The sequence below is a fragment of the Onychostruthus taczanowskii genome, unplaced genomic scaffold, assembly GCF_017590055.1.
Source record: "Onychostruthus taczanowskii isolate IOZ18803 unplaced genomic scaffold, ASM1759005v1 scaffold12, whole genome shotgun sequence".
Lineage (NCBI taxonomy): Eukaryota > Metazoa > Chordata > Aves > Passeriformes > Passeridae > Onychostruthus > Onychostruthus taczanowskii.
In genome coordinates this window covers 5857561-5874687 of record NW_024498351.1, presented here as the reverse complement: position 1 = coordinate 5874687, position 17127 = coordinate 5857561, and the positions used below count along the sequence as shown (strand labels likewise).

Here is a 17127-nt window from a genome sequence, read left to right as displayed (position 1 = left end):
GATAAACTGCATCCTGTTCCTGCTAGGAGCCTAGCGAGAGACATTTACTGTTCTCCAGACCAGCAAGGGGCTCCTTATTTATTTCAAGAGAAGCTATTCATTTCTGAACAGCACAGTATTTTAGCAAAGATCATAGGCCTTCCTAAAACCAAAGGAAAATATATGAAAGAAATTTGTAAGGTGATGAAATACACAATGCACTTGTACTACTATTAGCATAATAAGTAACTAAAATGTATGTAAATGTGTACATCTGATCCTGTAATCAAAATTATCTTCTTCACATTGCAGACAATGTTAATAAAAGGCAAAACATAGCAACCCCAGCAGGTAAATTACCCAGTCCCAGGTGTCACTGAGAATCACCTCCCACTTAGTGTTCTATAAAAGCCATTACCTAGCAGTGATCACAGTGGTAAGGCAGCTTCTTATCCATCCCTTCCCTACTGAAATAAGCACAGCCTCATGGACCAGCTCAGGAGATTCATTCAATTGGATGCCAAAGGTATGTAACTAGGTATATTAGAGTACTTTACCAAGAGCTTTGTTATTTGTCATCTTGTCCAAAAGTAGCAATAATGTACCTTTTCAAGGGAGAACAAAGAAGGGAGAGCTCAAAAAAGCTTGTAGAAAAAAATGTGTAGGCTTATTTAAGAAATTTAAAAAGCCTTTAGCTATTGGCCCTCTGTGTATTTAGAATAAAGCAATACATTTTTAACTAGGGAATTGTTAAATAGCATTTTCTAAAGAAATCTGAAAGTAGAGTAAGGATTCTTTAAGACATTCACAAAGTAGTGCTAATGAAAACAGCAGCATGCTATTTTTAGATAATCCTATACATTAAAACCAAAAATTTTAATGTTTTTCTCAGGTGAAACATCATTTTTACTTACTAGTATTTACTGTACTAGCTATGCATAAGAGCTGAAATACAGCTTAGCTTCCTGTTTACTTAGATTCAAAGTTACATCTCTGCCGATTAAGGTAACTAGTGGTTTTTGTGGCACTGGACTTCTAAGTAGGGACATGCTGTCATTCTCATACCTAGCACAGTGCATACAGGAGAAATGAACACCCACAGCACTGTCTTGAAGAAAAGGATCTGAATTGCCTGTGATCTCCTGTTGGAATCTACAGGCAGCAGATGTAGACATGTTAGGAACATCTCCCTCTGCTCTTTTTCAGGGAACATGCAAAGAGCTTGTCCCATTGCCCACGTGCTAGTGAGAGAGAAGCCTACAGCAAAACCAGAAATCTTCTCCATTCCAGCAAGATGTACAAAACCACACATGGCTGAACAGATTTGCAGTGGGCTCCAACAGTCACTAGAGCTAGGAGAGAAACTTTTGAACAGTTTTGTAGAGGAAAATTCTCTGATGATAAAACGAGGTCATAGTAAATTACATAACATTGATCAAAGTACTTACACAGACCTTAAAAGAGCAGCATAAAATAAATTCTTTCCCTTCAGAAACATTTTCAAATCCAGCACCAGCTGGGATTTTGTTATCATGGTCCAGAGACTGTGGACCAAAGAAACGCCCCAGAGTACTGATGTGGTCACCATGTGGCTGATGTGGCTCTGGCAGATGACTCTCACATCCCGTTGTTCCTTTGCCCAGCTGTAACAGCCTCAAGTAACCTAGTCTTGAAAAGGCTATATTCTCTTCCTACCACACATGCAAACAATTAAACCTAATTTTTGGATAAAAACAGAAGGGAAGCATTTAATTGCTGTTAAACACTGAGCTACATAATACATTTTCAGATATTAAAAACTGTTTTACAAACTGTCTTTGATTTACTGTTCTTATGGACTTAATGCCAAAACAAAGTAGTGGATGGCAATCCACAAAAGAAGAACTTACCAAAAAGTGTGATCCAATTCTGAGAAGATACAAAAAAGGTCTCATGAAGTTTCCCTTCTTTGGATATTTTGGGAGAGAAAATAATATTTAAATCCATGTCCAAAAGATTATTCAGCATTAAGCATAGGAAAGTTCCTGCAGTTCCAGGTATTGACTACATTCATTATTGGTGTAGCCCTTAAACTTAGCTTTAAAAATTGTTTGGTTTGGTTTATTTTATTATCAGTTTATAGAAAACATGATTCAAATGAAAACTAAACCCATCCCATTTCAAAGTTATGGAATCAGACAAGGGTGAACCTAAGAAAATGAGATTAGATATTCTTTTGAACCTGCAACCTTCCAATTCTTATCTTGAAAATTTTAATAGTCAAAGAGTGAAATTTCCTTTCATATCATTCCATATCATTTAAACTTAATTTGTCACAGCATGTGTGAAGAACCAGTTCCTTACGGAGTTGTTACTGTAAAAATGAGATGTTTAACTTTTCACAGCAATGTATGGTTTTAGAGCCCTGAGGTATGTCAAAATCCTATCTTTCCCCCAGAAGTGGAACTATGCTTTTAAATTAAAGTGCTTAAATGCACTTGTGGGCTTGAAATACTGCAAGATATACTTTATATTCAGGGCAACACTGAGCCCACCTCATAGCACACAACTCTTCCATCCTCAGAAGCAAGTTCATAACTTAGAGATAATTTACAATTCAAGGGAAAATTTACATCAGAATTATGTGGATTCCTTTTTTTAAGTGATGGCTAAACACTATTTTTTTTTTTAAATTTTAACTTTCTTCCACATTCAGGAATACTGGGAAAGATACGATTGTGTTTAATAAAGAAACTGCTGCCAGATTTGGAAGACAGAAGGAAATATCACGAGGAGTTTGCCTCATCCACTTCATTTCATGGCGTGCATAACATTGTCCACAGGCAGAGCAAGTCTCGCAGGGCACTGTGGCTGCTGATAGTTGCAGGCTGCCTTGCCATTGTCATCTGGCAGATCTGCAGTCGCCTCATCTACTACTTCAGCTGGCCAACCACAACTACAGTGGTGGTTCAGTACGTGGAAAAAGTCAAATTCCCTGCTGTGACCTTCTGCAACTTGAACAGGTAAAAATTACGCTTGGTGTTTGCTCTTGAGACACAACACATCTTCATCTGAAAGCAGTCAGGTTCCACAACTTGACTGGACAAATCACATAAATCAAGGAAAATATGGCTATGAGGGGCGTGTCTTCCACACCACCACACGATACTTAAAAGAAGTTGAAAATATGAGAATCAAGAAAAGAATGTTGCTTTTATAATCTTCCCCTGCCTTCAGATGACATAGTTTTTAAGTTTCACAACGGAAGTTGGAATAGAAAATCTCTGGTAGTAAGTGTTCTACGTATGAGTGTTGCTTTTCAGTGTAACTAAGGGACAGCCATCAGCCACATCCAAGCTAAAAATAAAAGACAAGATTAACAAATGATTTTAAATAGAAGCTTCATGCAAAGGTAAAAATCTTAGGTAAAACAGATTTTTTTACGTAAAACACCTCAGGTAAAATACCTTTTTTCAGAGGTACTCGGCCTTTACAACTCCAGCTGATGTCTGGAAGAAAGCATTTGGTTTGTTTGGAAATCATGTGCCTAAACAAGAACTTCATTATAGATTTCTACATTTGAAGACAGTGGCTAACATTCAGCGCAGCCACTTCAAAATAATTTAATGAATTTTGGCCTGATTTTTAGAGCAAAAACATAATTTAGGAACAGTTTTAGAAACACAGAAAGTTTATCCACATTTTTTTCCCTCAAAAATTCGTAAGTTTTCTCATTTTCCACCTTTTGCTGGCAGAATCAGCCAGAAGTCCAAGTCTCAAAGACCTGGAGTCATTCTGCTTCCCTCTGCCACCTCCCTATTTCCTGCATAAAGCTACCCTGGGTTATAGCACACGACATGCACTGCAGACAGAAGTCCCTCTGGCTGTTATAAACGTGCCTCACCTCTTGTAACTATAGCAGCAGCACCCTGTAAGGAGTCAGCTACTGAGCACGGCACTTTTCCATCTAAACAACAATTTGCGGCCATATCCATCTGCCAGTCATGCTGTGCTTATCCTCCCCTCCGGTTTTTATTAACTGGGCTTTTTTCATCAGCAGGACAAAGAGGCACAGCACTTCCTTTGTCTTTATTTTTTGACTCAAATTTCGTAGTGAAGAGCTGTTCCTACTAGCCTTCCTTAAATTGAGGCATTAAGATCTATTACACAAATATGTTACATTAATACTGTTTTAAAAATAACTTTATAACTTCTGTAAAGCCTTACTTTATTTCAATAAAGAACTTCAATGCTGTACATAAGGAAAGCACCACCAAAGTCTCATCACATTTTTGAGACTTTTCAAGTAGATTCAAAGAGTAAAGGTCACCTTTGATTTTAACCACTGTGCCACCAGCTCATGGGAAGGTACACTGTCTACAGTGGAGTGCAGTGCCTTAGTAAAGCAGGCACATGAGACTATGCAAATGTGCTTAGAATTCAATTTTCTAAATTAAGGAAATTGGCTTTTTTTTTTCTTTTTTTTTTTTTTTTTCTTAAAGGAGACAGTTCCTCTCAGATAGTTTCCCACATGTAAACACAATTGTTCAGCTTGTCATCAGTTCTAATAATCTTGTTGTTGGTTTATGTGAATGGTTCACCTACTCAGGGGATTTAGTTTTTAATGCTTAATAAACAACCACACACAACAGAAATGTTTCCTGTATGACTGACCAGAATAGCCACGGGAAGGTGTCTATTTGCTGTTTCCAGATGTGGAAGATATAATCCTAGAGATAGGGACTCTATCTATCTCTAAAAATATTGTTTATTCATGTTGTAGGGATCAAACTGCAACTTGTTGGGCAAGAATCAGTTATAGTTTGTGAGCAGACAGCAAATTGTGTCACAGTTTTGTCAAAAGCAGCCTTGAGATCAGTCCTATAACTACAGAATCCCAAGCAATTCTTTCTCCTTCTCACTGACAGGTTTCAAGCTCATGCTGTGAGCAACCTGAAAGTAATTTTTTTAATTTGGAACATTGTATCTGCAATTCTCCAAAAATTTGCTATGGAAGACAAATATTCCCAGGAGTTAAATGATTTCCTTCTTGGGAACCAGAACTTCAGCATCAAAGACTTTACAAGGAAAAATGGTTTTTATCTGAACAGCAGCACATTGCTAGAATGTGATTTTTTTGGAAAGCCATGTTACCCACAGGTAAATATGCTTATTTTATTAAAACAATAGCACAGAGAAGAAGGGGATATATTCTTAACTTAAGACATCTAGCTTTGCCAGCTGCTCCCCTATGCTCTTTTACAGTCAGAAAATAGAGAAGAAAAGTCCTGCTTGAAATTACCCTGAGGGTCTCAATTCTCCCACTGACTACAGAGGCAGCCTGCTGGACTCTCTGAGCTGGAAGATGGGATGGATTTCAGTTTAAATTGCTCTCTGTGCCACTTCTGCACAGAGAGCAGCCTTTGAAAGCTGTCGTACCTCCAGGCTGTATCTAACAACCTTTTCCATCAGTGGCCTATAATGAAGGACAGTTTGTACCAAGTTTTCATGCATGACATGATTCTGTGGTTTTGTTCTTGAGGTTAAGAATATAGACAGCCAGGGTAACAGGAATTTTAAATATTGAAAACAAAATAGCCCATCTTTGGGAATTTGAGACAGCAGCCAAAAAATATGATCATTCCATTTTAATGCCAATTCTTCTGTAAAGGAATTCCCAACTTAGACAGAAAATGTGAACAAAGAAGACAGGTCTATACCCTTTCAGTTTAATGTAACCTTTAGATTTGCTGTAGTTTCTAAAATTAGGCATTAGAGACTTCTCTTAACTGGAAGACACTAGTGCTAAGAACTAAAACTAAAGAAATGAGATGCAGTCATATTAAATTACAAGATGGTTTCAGGAAAAAATGCAAATATTGCACTTTCATATATAACATGACAGTTTTGAAACAGTCTTCACTAACAGCTAATGGGCAAAAAATAAAAGTTATTTTTGAATATATAATTTCTATATAATGCAACAGGTATAGAAATAACACAGGAGCTCATTAAATTATTCTGAGCAACTCAAGTATTAACAAACAATGTGAAATTTCTCCTTTAAACTTCATTTTCTATAGAAAGGGCTGAAATACTTTCAAATATTTCATTAAAAACCACTTTTCTCATTGTAATAGCACTTTGGAGGAAAAAATAAAACAAAATAACCCAACACCAACCCCAGTAGCCCCTTTCTTGCATTGTAATTAACTAAGGAAACTGCAAGTGTTCTTTCTTTCATTTCACTCTTCCCTATTTTCCTTTATTGAAGGATTTTGAACATGTTTTCACTGAATATGGAAACTGCTTTACTTTTAATCACAATGATCTTTCAGCAAGAAGAGTGAGTTTGTCTGGAAGAGGCTTACATTTGCTTTTTGATGTCCAGCAGGTACAGTTATCCTAAGGATTATAAGCAATGAATCATGTACTAACTTATAAATTAGGGGGGGGTTTTTTTTTTTTTTTTTGTTGTGGTTTTTTTTTTTTTTTTTTGGTATTTTTGTTTTATTGGATTTACACAGGCCTCCAGAATTTCATGCACAAAATTCAAAACCAAGACTATTTCCAAGTGAGAGGGTATTTTGAAGGAAAGACCCAAACAGATATTTAAAAAGACAAAATTATTAGTGACTCTGTCCCCAGCTGAGGGGAAGAAGGCTGTGAGTGAGCATACACACGCACTGTTCACCCAGAACTGAAACATGTCATCAGAAGAGTGATTTAATTTTATACAAGCTCTTCATCTTAAACAAAGACCTAGAAGGCAAGGTCACCTGGTGCCAGTTTCTAAGTAGCACCAAATTTTAGTTACAGCAGCTGCAGCAGCTCAATGCCATCCAAAACCTTTGCACTGTAAATTGTTTCTGACATTAGAATTGTCTTTGACCAACAAAAAAGCAGAGTACAGGGAATATCACCTTGTGAGAACAGGGAAGAAAACTAACAGATTGATAAATTACTTAGACATTGGCTTTTGTTCTCTAGGAATTATGAGTCAGGAGTGAAAGGTTCTGAAGAGAATAATGGAAAGTTTAGTGAAATGTGATGGGTAGTTGCAAGTAAAAGGAATAAATCTCCAAGTTATAAGTAATGTTCATCTATGACTTCTTATGTTTAAAATTGGGGGATGACAAAAGGAATAGAAAAGTTAAAAGCTTATAGCAACTGGAAGGAAACCCACAGAGCTAATGAACAAAGGAAATTCAAGTCAGTTTGCTTTTATACTTTCCTGTAAGTTGCCAAAAATGCTACTAAAGAGCATAGTACCACAATAAATATAGCTAAAAGTTCAGATGGCAAGCAAAGCCAAAACTACTTTAAACAATTCTTTTTGTATCAGGACAAATTCACTGACGAACCTACTCTTGGTTATACTGATGCTGGAATAACTTTCGTTATCCATTCACCCCAAGAGCTTCCACGCTTTGATGGTTTAGGTTTACTGACACCAGTGGGGACGCACGCACAGGTCGCCATCCGCCAGCTGAAGGTAAGGGCTTTGCCCATGGACTGCTAGTAGTGGCTTTTACTGTCTCCAGTTCTCTTCTGAAGCACTAACAATGAATCAGCCATTGTGTAATGTAAAATACTTATTATGACTTAGTGACTCCAAAAGATAACATTCCCTCCAGACATAAATGAAATTACTGCTCTTTGGGAGAATATCACTGGTTTTCCTAATTTCTCTATCAATTGCTTCTATCAAAGTCAGCCTTTATTTCCTGTAACTTTACAACATCATTGATAGATAATGATAAAAAGACACCACAAAATTTCCCTAATACATTCTGTTACATTAAGGGGGGTCTCACATTCCTAGTGGAATTCAAGTAGAGTGGAGTACCATTTTACACTAAGCTGTCTAATCAGGCCCTACTTTTGCTTTGAAAGAGGGGAGATGAACTTTTAATCCCAAGAGTATGAACTGTAATTGCCTCTAATTAAATCACAATGTTACAGCTTATGTCTTCAACAGGCTTCCTGCAGCACTTCAAAATGTGGAAAAGCAATACCAATGTTTAAAGCAGACCCAAAAAACCTGTATCTTTTGTTATTATTACCCTACAGTCAATTATCCAAGAATACCCATGGGGAGAGTGCAAGCCTGATATAAAGCTTCAGTACCACAAGATTTATAGTACTAATGGATGTTTGCTGGAATGCAAAGCCCGCTACATACAGGACTGGTGTGGCTGTTTGCCATTCATTCTTCCAGGTATTTCTCAGGAGTATCATCATACCACACACTGATCATCTTCCTGGAGACCTCACATGTTACTGAACAGCCAAGGAGATAGAGCATATATTTGAGGGAAATCTCCAGTTGATATTAATTAAAATTCCAAGGAAACAAGCAAGATATTTGGTCAAGCCTAGACCTAGCGTCTGGATCATTGCCTTTTCTTAGGATACAGTCCAAAAAATAGAAAGCAACAATTATGCCTCAGGAGTGTGAGACAGGTCTGTAGTCTTCAACCTGACTTCCTAAAGAGCTGGAACTAAATCCATGAGAAGGCATACATTTTCACACATAATCCAGGCAGCTTACTTTGCAGGCAGGTGCTCAGCAGCTACAGCAGAAGAGCTTGCTTGAAGACAGAATCTCAGGACTCCTACATGAGCCACAGAAGGAGCCTGGCAGCAGCAAAGCCTCTATAAAAGCCAAAAATGCTGTATGAAGCCTTCTAATCAGCTTCAAATGTGGAGCACCAGGTGCATGCTGTAATACTCCCCTAAAGTATCCAGGCTTCTTAATTACTCTAGAAATGTCAAGCAGTAACACTGAGGTCTCACACCTTTTCAGCATGAATGACAATACTGTCACCTAAAGCAACCCCGGAACCCAGATCTCTGTTCTTGCACCTCTTTTCACAACCGGTGGGCAAGAAAGCCACTAGATCACAAGAAAAGCCAGAAGAATGCCTGTACTGACTCATTGTATTTTTTAAATATGTTCAAGCAAGGCAGAATACCCTTACTAAAGTGGACCCATTAATGTGTAATCTCTAGCCTGCTAGTTTGAGAACCCTTGGGAAAGGAGGTTGGCAGTCTTCTGCAAACTCTCATGGAAAAGGGGTTGCCAAGACACCTAAGTCTGGGTCTCCCATGCCTGGGGTGACAGCTTTATACAAGGACAGTTAGATAAAGGAGAGCAATGGCTTCTGGAGCTGTGTGCTAAACTGCTACACAACATTTCCGTGTGATGGAAAAAAAATTTAAAATGGGGTGAAACTGAGGCCAACTGAAAATTTTGCTCTAGCTCAGCATACTATCTTATCCCCTGGATCTCCAAAAAACTCCTGCATGGAGTTCAAAATTTCTGCAGAAACACATGGGATGTAATCTCATATCTATCTTACTTTGGAGGTTTTTGTTCATTTCCACTAGGAAAAGCAGAAATTCCTGTCTTTAGCATGCTAACACAAAGAGTGTGCCACTCTTAAGCTTAAAAGCTGTTCAGGCTGGTACACATAATGAAGGTGTTTGCTCCAGCAGCAACCTCCTGGCTTGGTCTGTTGTCTCTCTTCAGCCTGTACCCCTCCTGGTGTTGGCAACTGCACTGTGCCCACCTGAATTGATTTCTCAGTTGTGTAATCATTAACATGAAGCGGTGAGCAGGCTTTGATGACATTACATTTCAGTTTAGTACAAATAGAGCTAAGGGTTAGATGGTTAATTGAGGTTCCTAAATGTTTTTATTTATTTTTAGGAAATGGAACAGAATGTGACTTGCTGAAGTTTTACAAATGTGTTTATCCTGCAGTCTGTAAGTAATAACTTCATATTCATGATCTCCAAATAGTAGACAATATCTATCAATTAAACCCAAATACTGAAAGTAATCTGAAATGGAGTACATCCAAGTTCATTTAATATTCTGAAAACAGAGACCAGACAGAGCATGAAATGTATGCCCATTAAAAAACAAACAAACCACACAAAACAATACTCCAAAAAAAAAAGTGTTTGTGTGTGTATATATATATATATACACAACTAATCTGTTTTCAATTACCAGCCTCTGGCTAGCATTTTCACATCTTCAGGGTAACCTTCTAGATGCAATGTTGTGTTCTTTGTGCAAGAAGAATGAACAGTCCAGTAATAACAGGTTTGTTAACAGGTAAAACATAAATCACTGGCTTTAAGGTTTTATAAATTTACAAGTAAATTATAAATTTTGAAAGCGCTTGAAATGCAATTCTTTTCCAGAAACAAATAATCTATGCACAGTGGGTATGAAATTTGTAAGTCACTGCAACAGACTGGAAAATACTCAAAATGGTAATCTGAGAAGTAACTTTTCCTGAACTTCAGAAAGCTTTCTTTTTAAATTGGTTTGGTTTCTATTGTGCAATGTGACTCTCTCCGAGTGATTAGTAGACTCAGAAGTTGGTGCGGGGGACTGTTTTGATAAGGTGTGTGAAACATTCAGGCCAGATCTACTACTGTGAACAATTCCTTTTTTTTTTTTTTTCCCTGTAAGCTATTTTAAAATGGATTCCACTAAATTCACATTCTTATATAACCATGATCCTTAAAAGCCTGTCATGAGGGAAGATGCATATTATTTTACTTAATAGATATTCAGTGACTAAATGTCAAAGAAACCACAGAGCAATAAGCAAAAATGACCCCAAATTCCTCTGAAGGATGAACAGGATTCAGAGCTGGATCCCAGAAGGTTTGTAGATATATGGTCCCTGAGATCTCATTTTAGGAGCTGACTCTCCTTTGACAGTGTTGGAGACATATGGCAACAAAATCTCAAGTGACAGCACACTTATCAGTATTTGCAGGACCCACTAAGAACACTATTTTTAGGAGCAATAAAGGCTGCCTCTCCAGAATAAAATCCACAATCCCAACATCCCTAGAGAGTATTTCAAATCATTGGCTAACAAGCTGAGATATCTCCTTCTCTGCACTTTGCAAAAGTGAGAAGCCCACAAGCAGAGTGAACAGACACAGCCTCTGCCACCCCACAAACAGGACAAATAGAGCATCACAAGCAGGAGATCACAGTACTCATCTCACAGTAATGGCTTATGATTTAGGAAACATTTATGCCTTACAATTTTTAATCCACATTGTTTTTCTCTCGCTTTGCCAGATTTCTGTAATGATTATTTTCTATAATCCTTTCTGTAATTCCTTGTTAAAATGAATGGCTCCCCAGTTTCATGGCAGCCAGACCTGCAGAATTTCATGACATCTCTTCAGTATTTGAAGAGACAAAGCTTTCCCTAAGCCTTCTTAGCTGTCTTGAGCCCAATTATGAAAGGGCAGGCAGGGGTTAAGGTAAAGTGAACTTAGCTTACCAAGGTTTTCATAGTTATCAGATGGTAGCAAACTACAGATGGAATTGCTCTGGAAGTGTTTCTGTGCACTGAAAAGAGCTGGGTAGGCACTAAGGCATCAAGACCAAGGATATATACCTAAATATTTAATTAAAAAGCTAGCACAGAACATGGAAAATCTTCTGTTGTCTTTTTTGTTTAACTGCGGGTGAGAAATAATAAGCACATAAAGCCCCAGTGAAGGCAGAAAGACTTGGAGGTGCTGTATTTCTTTGGAAAAAATGAGAAAAATATCTCAACTCTCGTTTTTGTGCAGCAGTTTCCCAAATGAGAGTTGCAAATACTTATTTGATCCTTCAACACCGGTAAGTACCCATTTTTCCTGGGATAATTAATCCACACATTATCAAAGCCAATTAAAAGTAATTTAGTAAGTATTTTTTTAAAGTTTTTAAACTGTTTGCTTTTTAAAACATATGATATAAAATTATTTCTTCTGAAATTTCAGATGATATAGAGATAAAAGGATTATGTACAGTAGGAACACACAATTCCACTTGCCCTGTCCCATGTGAAGAAACAGATTATCCTACCACTGTCACCTATTCAAACTTTGGAGGAGAAAAAGCCATAAAATATTTTTCTACAAAACTGAAGAAAAGCTCAGAATACATCAGGTAATCTTGCTTAACACCTTGTCTAACAAAGAAATTATAGATTCCTTTTACCCATGTTAGCAGAGTATATGATGAAAATCTGAGCTTAAAAAGATATTCTTTCGTGTGGTATTAATAACATTGCCTGTGAGATAAAATAATCTTTTGGACAAAACTGGTTAAGATTTATACAAATTCATATCTATATTGATGTATGTTTGTATTATACACACAGGTACATATACATATAAATGTATATGATGTACTTAGATACACCAAAGACTGGATAACAAAGAATAGATAATGCAATTACAAAGTAATATTCTCAATTACCTTCTCTCTCACTAATCTCTGATGACAAAGTTTTCTGATCACTGTTTCAATTAGGAATAAAAAAAGCGGGGTTATCAAACCCATTCACAATTGAATCAGTAGAGAAAACCAATCTTTACACTTCCACAAATTAAGGCAATGAAAAAACACAAATAGATGCTGTATAAAGTTTTTCTCCTTTTAGCTTATTCCCAAAGGAAGTTTTGTAAATACTGAAGACCTGGGTTTTACTGTAGCAGCAATGAGAAGGATTTAATAATATTTTCTGTTTTTAGTAGAATTCCCTAACACTATATTATAAAAGTTATTTAGAAGATCTTTGGTACTGCATCAATTCTCAAGAGGTAGCAGAAGAGAGAAACAGGATGGTTGTGTGTGATTGAAAGTACCACTCAGAAAAAGGAGGTAGAAAATTTGATACAGTTTCATCCACTGAATTGCCTCTTTCTCATAGCCAGAGATGTCAGTAGTGCAAATAAGTATTAAGGCAGGTGCTACATGAACTCATAGTAAAGTATGTTTATAGACAGCTGTAGAACATTGGATTCATGAAGTATCTATGAGTTTCATTGTCTCAGTGACTTTGGTTTTCTCACTTTTGAAGCCATCAGTCTGCAAATGCTGGCACATGTTTATACATGCACAGGAGCTACACAAATCATAAAATGGTTGGGTTGGATGGGACCTTTAATGGTCAACTAGTCCAATTCCCCTGCAATGAGCAGGGACATCATCATCTACATCACGTTGCCCAGAGCCCAGTCCAACCTGACCTTGAATGTTTCCAGGCATGGTCTATTCACCACCTCTCGGGGCAACCTGTTCCAGTGTTTCACCACACTTGTGAAAAATGCCTTCCTTGCACCTAGTCTGAATCTACCCTGAGTTTACAACCATTACCTCTTGTCCTGTATCTACAGGCCCTATTAAAAAGTCTGTTCCAAATGAACATTATGAAAATTAAACCTGTTATATACAAACAATATTAATCCCTTCGGGACATTTTATCTTTGTTGATTATTTTATTGTCTGCAAACATCATGCACAACTCAGTAATTATTCAATTACACAAGGGAACATACAAGAAATTCCCCTGTTACCAGGCCTTAACCAATAGGAATCCTGCCAACACATTAATGAGTACACATTTCAGACTATAAAACATAGAGATGTAATTATTTCTGAAGATGTTATGAGGAAAAAGTTAAATATTTATTGGATAATTCTGCCAGCAAATCCATTACAAGGGCAGACTCTAACAGAATTTAGTAGAATAAGATTATTTTTACACATTAGCGCTACCTGAACTTTAGAATTTTCACCAAAGAGATAGAAGTGATGATTTTGTATAGGTACTTATTTTCATGAATATTGTTAATGAGCTCATTGTCACTATCAAAGCAAAAACCTGTAGCTGTTAACACTTCCAAGGAATCATAGGAGGGTTTGGATTGGAAGGGACCTTAATGATCATCCAATCCCTGGATGGTTCCAACCCGTGTGGACAGGGATACCACCCTCTACATCAGGTTGCTCAAAGCCCCATCCAACGTGGCCTTGAACACTGCCAGGGATGGGTTATCCACAGCTTCTCTGGGCAACCTGTTCTAGCGCCTCATCACCCTCACAGTAAAGACTTCTTTCCCAATATCTAATCTAAACCTACCCTGTTTCGGTTTAAAGCCATTCCGCTTGTCCTGTCCCTACATGTCCTTGTAAAAAGTCCCATTCTATGTTTTTTGTGAGCCCCCTTCAGGTACTGGAAGGCTGCTGTAATTTCTCTCCAGAGGGCTCTCTTTTCCAGGCTGAACAGCCACAAGTCTCTCAGCCTGTCCTCAGAGGTGAGGTGCTCCAGCCCTCTGATCATCTTCATGGCCTCTCTGGACTCTCTCTTTTTATGATGGGAGCCCCAGAACCGGACAAAACACTCCAGGTGTTCCATTCTGCCCCTCTACTTCACTCTTGCGGACCTTCCCTCCATATTCTGGTCACTCTTCTTTCCATGCAGTCCAAGCTGACTCTAAGGGCTGCGAGTGCATATTTCTGGTTTGTGTTGAGCTTCTCCTCAATGAACACCCCAAGTCCCTCCACTTAGGGCTGCTCTCATTCTATTCTCTGTTCAACCTCCGCTTGTGCTTGCCCTGACCCGGGTTCAGTACTTAGCAGCTGGCCTCACTGAACTATGTGAGGTTTGCACAGGCTCCCCTCTCAAGCCTGTCCAGGTCTCAGGTCCTGGGATGGCATCCCTTCCCTCCAGCATGTCAGTCACACCACACAGCTTGGTGTCAGGACAAACTTGCTGAATGAGCCCTCAGTACCACTTTCCATGTCACTAAAAAGGTGTTAAACAGCTCTGGTCAAAATACTTGGACATTGAGCCACTGACATTATCTGTGCAGTCAGCTTTTGCGTTGGTTTTCTTCCAAACCCATTATTTTTATATTCCATTTAAGACTTAGGCAGAGTCTTTCTGTAGACAAGAGATACCATAAAGAGGAGCTCTTCACTCAGTCATCACACAGGTCTTGCTCTAGCTGAGATTTACCTACTCTTCCACTTTTGCAGCAGGCAAGAATATAATTAGATAAGTGAAGCTACTAGCAGAGGGTAGAACTGAACATCCAAGTTTAGGACAAGCACTGCTCTGCACAAACATGCCAATTGAAATAAGCACAATTAAATATGCAGCAGCATGTAATCCACTTGCAAGAGTGGTAGGCTACACTTTACTTGACATTTCCATTCAAGTTTTTCTCAGTGATCCTTAAAAAATATGAGTCTACCCCACAGTACATATCTAGAGCTACCTTTTCAACACAGAGGGAAAATCTACTCCTGCTAAACTGCTGTTGTTATTTGGATTTAGGGTTTTCTCCTTCTCTCGTGTAACTGATTTTGATAAAACTCATCTAACTTTTTGTTAAAGACACCATCCCTCTCCCTGAACTCAGACCATGCTGACAGATGTTGGTAAAAATGAGCAGCACTCCTGACTGTCTCAAGTAAACTCTATGTATTTGTCATTAGGCAAAACCTGGTGCGTATTGAGATTAAATATCACGATCTGAGCTACAAAATAACACAGCAGCAGAAGGCTTTGACTATCTCTGAGTTGCTTGGTAAGTGAATGCTTAATATATATTATTGGTTAATAATTAATCTAAAAAGAGTAATTTTGAAAACCCACGAGACAAAAAAAAAACCAAACTTTTTTTAATTCTCTCACCTCCTGAATAAAAAACTATGTGTGGGCTTCTGAACAAGAAGCCACGATTTTTATATATAATAGTAATAATCATGTCTGTCTTGTGGTAATTTTTGATGCGGTCTCCTGTAATTCCTTTAAAGAAGCCATGCTATGGACAGCAGCTGAGAGAAAGAATTAAGTCTGGCACTAGTTTATGGCTCTGTCACAGACTGGACTGTAAGAACAGTGACATTTTGGGGATTTTGAGAGGAGAGTAAGAACATGGGAATGAGAAGGAAGGGAACAGCTACAAAGACATAGAAGTAGTAAATATTTTAAGTATCTGTTTCACAGTAGGATGTCTTGTGTTGTACTTGCTTTACTTAGAATTTTCAAAAACACATTAGTCTTCAGTAAACTTTCTTAAGAATATTCTGTTTTCCTAAAGTGATGGATTATGTATATTGAATTTATGTAACACTTGAGCCTGGCAGGGTTTTGTTTGCTTGCTAGACTAAACCAGATGCTTTGTATGACACGTGTTTATTTCCTTCTATTACAGCCGATGTAGGTGGCCAGCTTGGATTGTTTTGTGGTGCCAGTATGATTACAATCATAGAACTGCTAGAGTATATTTTTACTAACTTCTGCTGGATGTGCATCTTTCTTCTTTTGAAAGCTCCTGAAATGCCTCAATGGAACAATCCATCCCAGAACCAACCAACACATAAGGGAGAAAAGAGGGGAATACAAGAATGCTAATGGCTTGTGGAAGGCCAGAACTAATTGGTTTTGCAAATTCCCTTTCTTTTTAAGATACAAAGGGTACTGGAATATTTTACACTGCTCCCTTCTCTGCTGTCCTTATTGTCCCTATTATTCCCTAAAATGATTTAACTGTGCTAAATAACTTTAAAGAGTGCCTTTCACAAACTCTCACTTTCCTTCTCATATAAAGAAAAATGTGATCTTTAACTTTTATTTTAATAAATTATTTTTTTTAAATAGCATAGCAAGTGATGCCGACATATGATACAATTTAGCATTCATAACCCAGATTTTATCTTCTGTGTTTTGAGTGATGAGAAAAAATACACATGCCAAATTATCTCACAGAAATTTATTGACTACCATAAATATGGAGCATTGCTATTCTTAAAATGCTGGTTCCTTATTAACAACTCTTCTAGTAGGTTATCGTTGTACCATATTCCAGAAGAATATGGTAACATCACCTAGAACAATTAGGAATGTGCCTAATAGCAATAAAATTTACAGTACTATCTGTCTGAAACACATCAAAAAAATCTCATCAGTCTGCCAGCTACTATAGAGAACCACAGGGCATGCAAGTGGATGGCAAGTGGGCAAACATGGGTCAAGTTCAGTGTTTAATGTCATGAAAGATGACAATGAAGGCTTCATCTAAGTCTTACCAAATATGAGTCAGTGTAAGCGTTTTGTGGCTTTGGTACTGATTCAGGCTTCCTGAACATTATTTCAGTGCTCAGAAAAGCTTCTGTGGTTTCCTGAATCTGTTTGGGCTTAGAGAGCAGTAATGGTTTAGTCTTAGGTTTTTTTAAGAAGACTGCAGTGATTAAATAAAGTAATAAGCGTATTTACTGAAGAGCCAAGTCCTTAAGGTCAGATATATAGTAATGAAAATGCTACCATTTGGCCATCATTG

At 37.7% G+C, this 17127-nt stretch overlaps 1 protein-coding gene across 1 annotated transcript; it reads left to right on the top strand.

Annotated features, from left to right (window-relative positions):
- The first annotated feature begins 465 nt into the window (after nt 1-465).
- ASIC5 (acid sensing ion channel subunit family member 5) lies at nt 466-16202 on the top strand. Its single transcript, XM_041395812.1, has 10 exons — nt 466-505; nt 2675-2981; nt 4887-5118; nt 6233-6352; nt 7304-7453; nt 8032-8179; nt 9674-9730; nt 11773-11941; nt 15281-15372; nt 16003-16202. The coding sequence occupies exons 1-10, from the start codon at nt 466-468 to the stop codon at nt 16200-16202; spliced, it is 1515 nt and encodes a 504-aa protein (XP_041251746.1).
- Nucleotides 16203-17127: the final 925 nt, after the last annotated feature.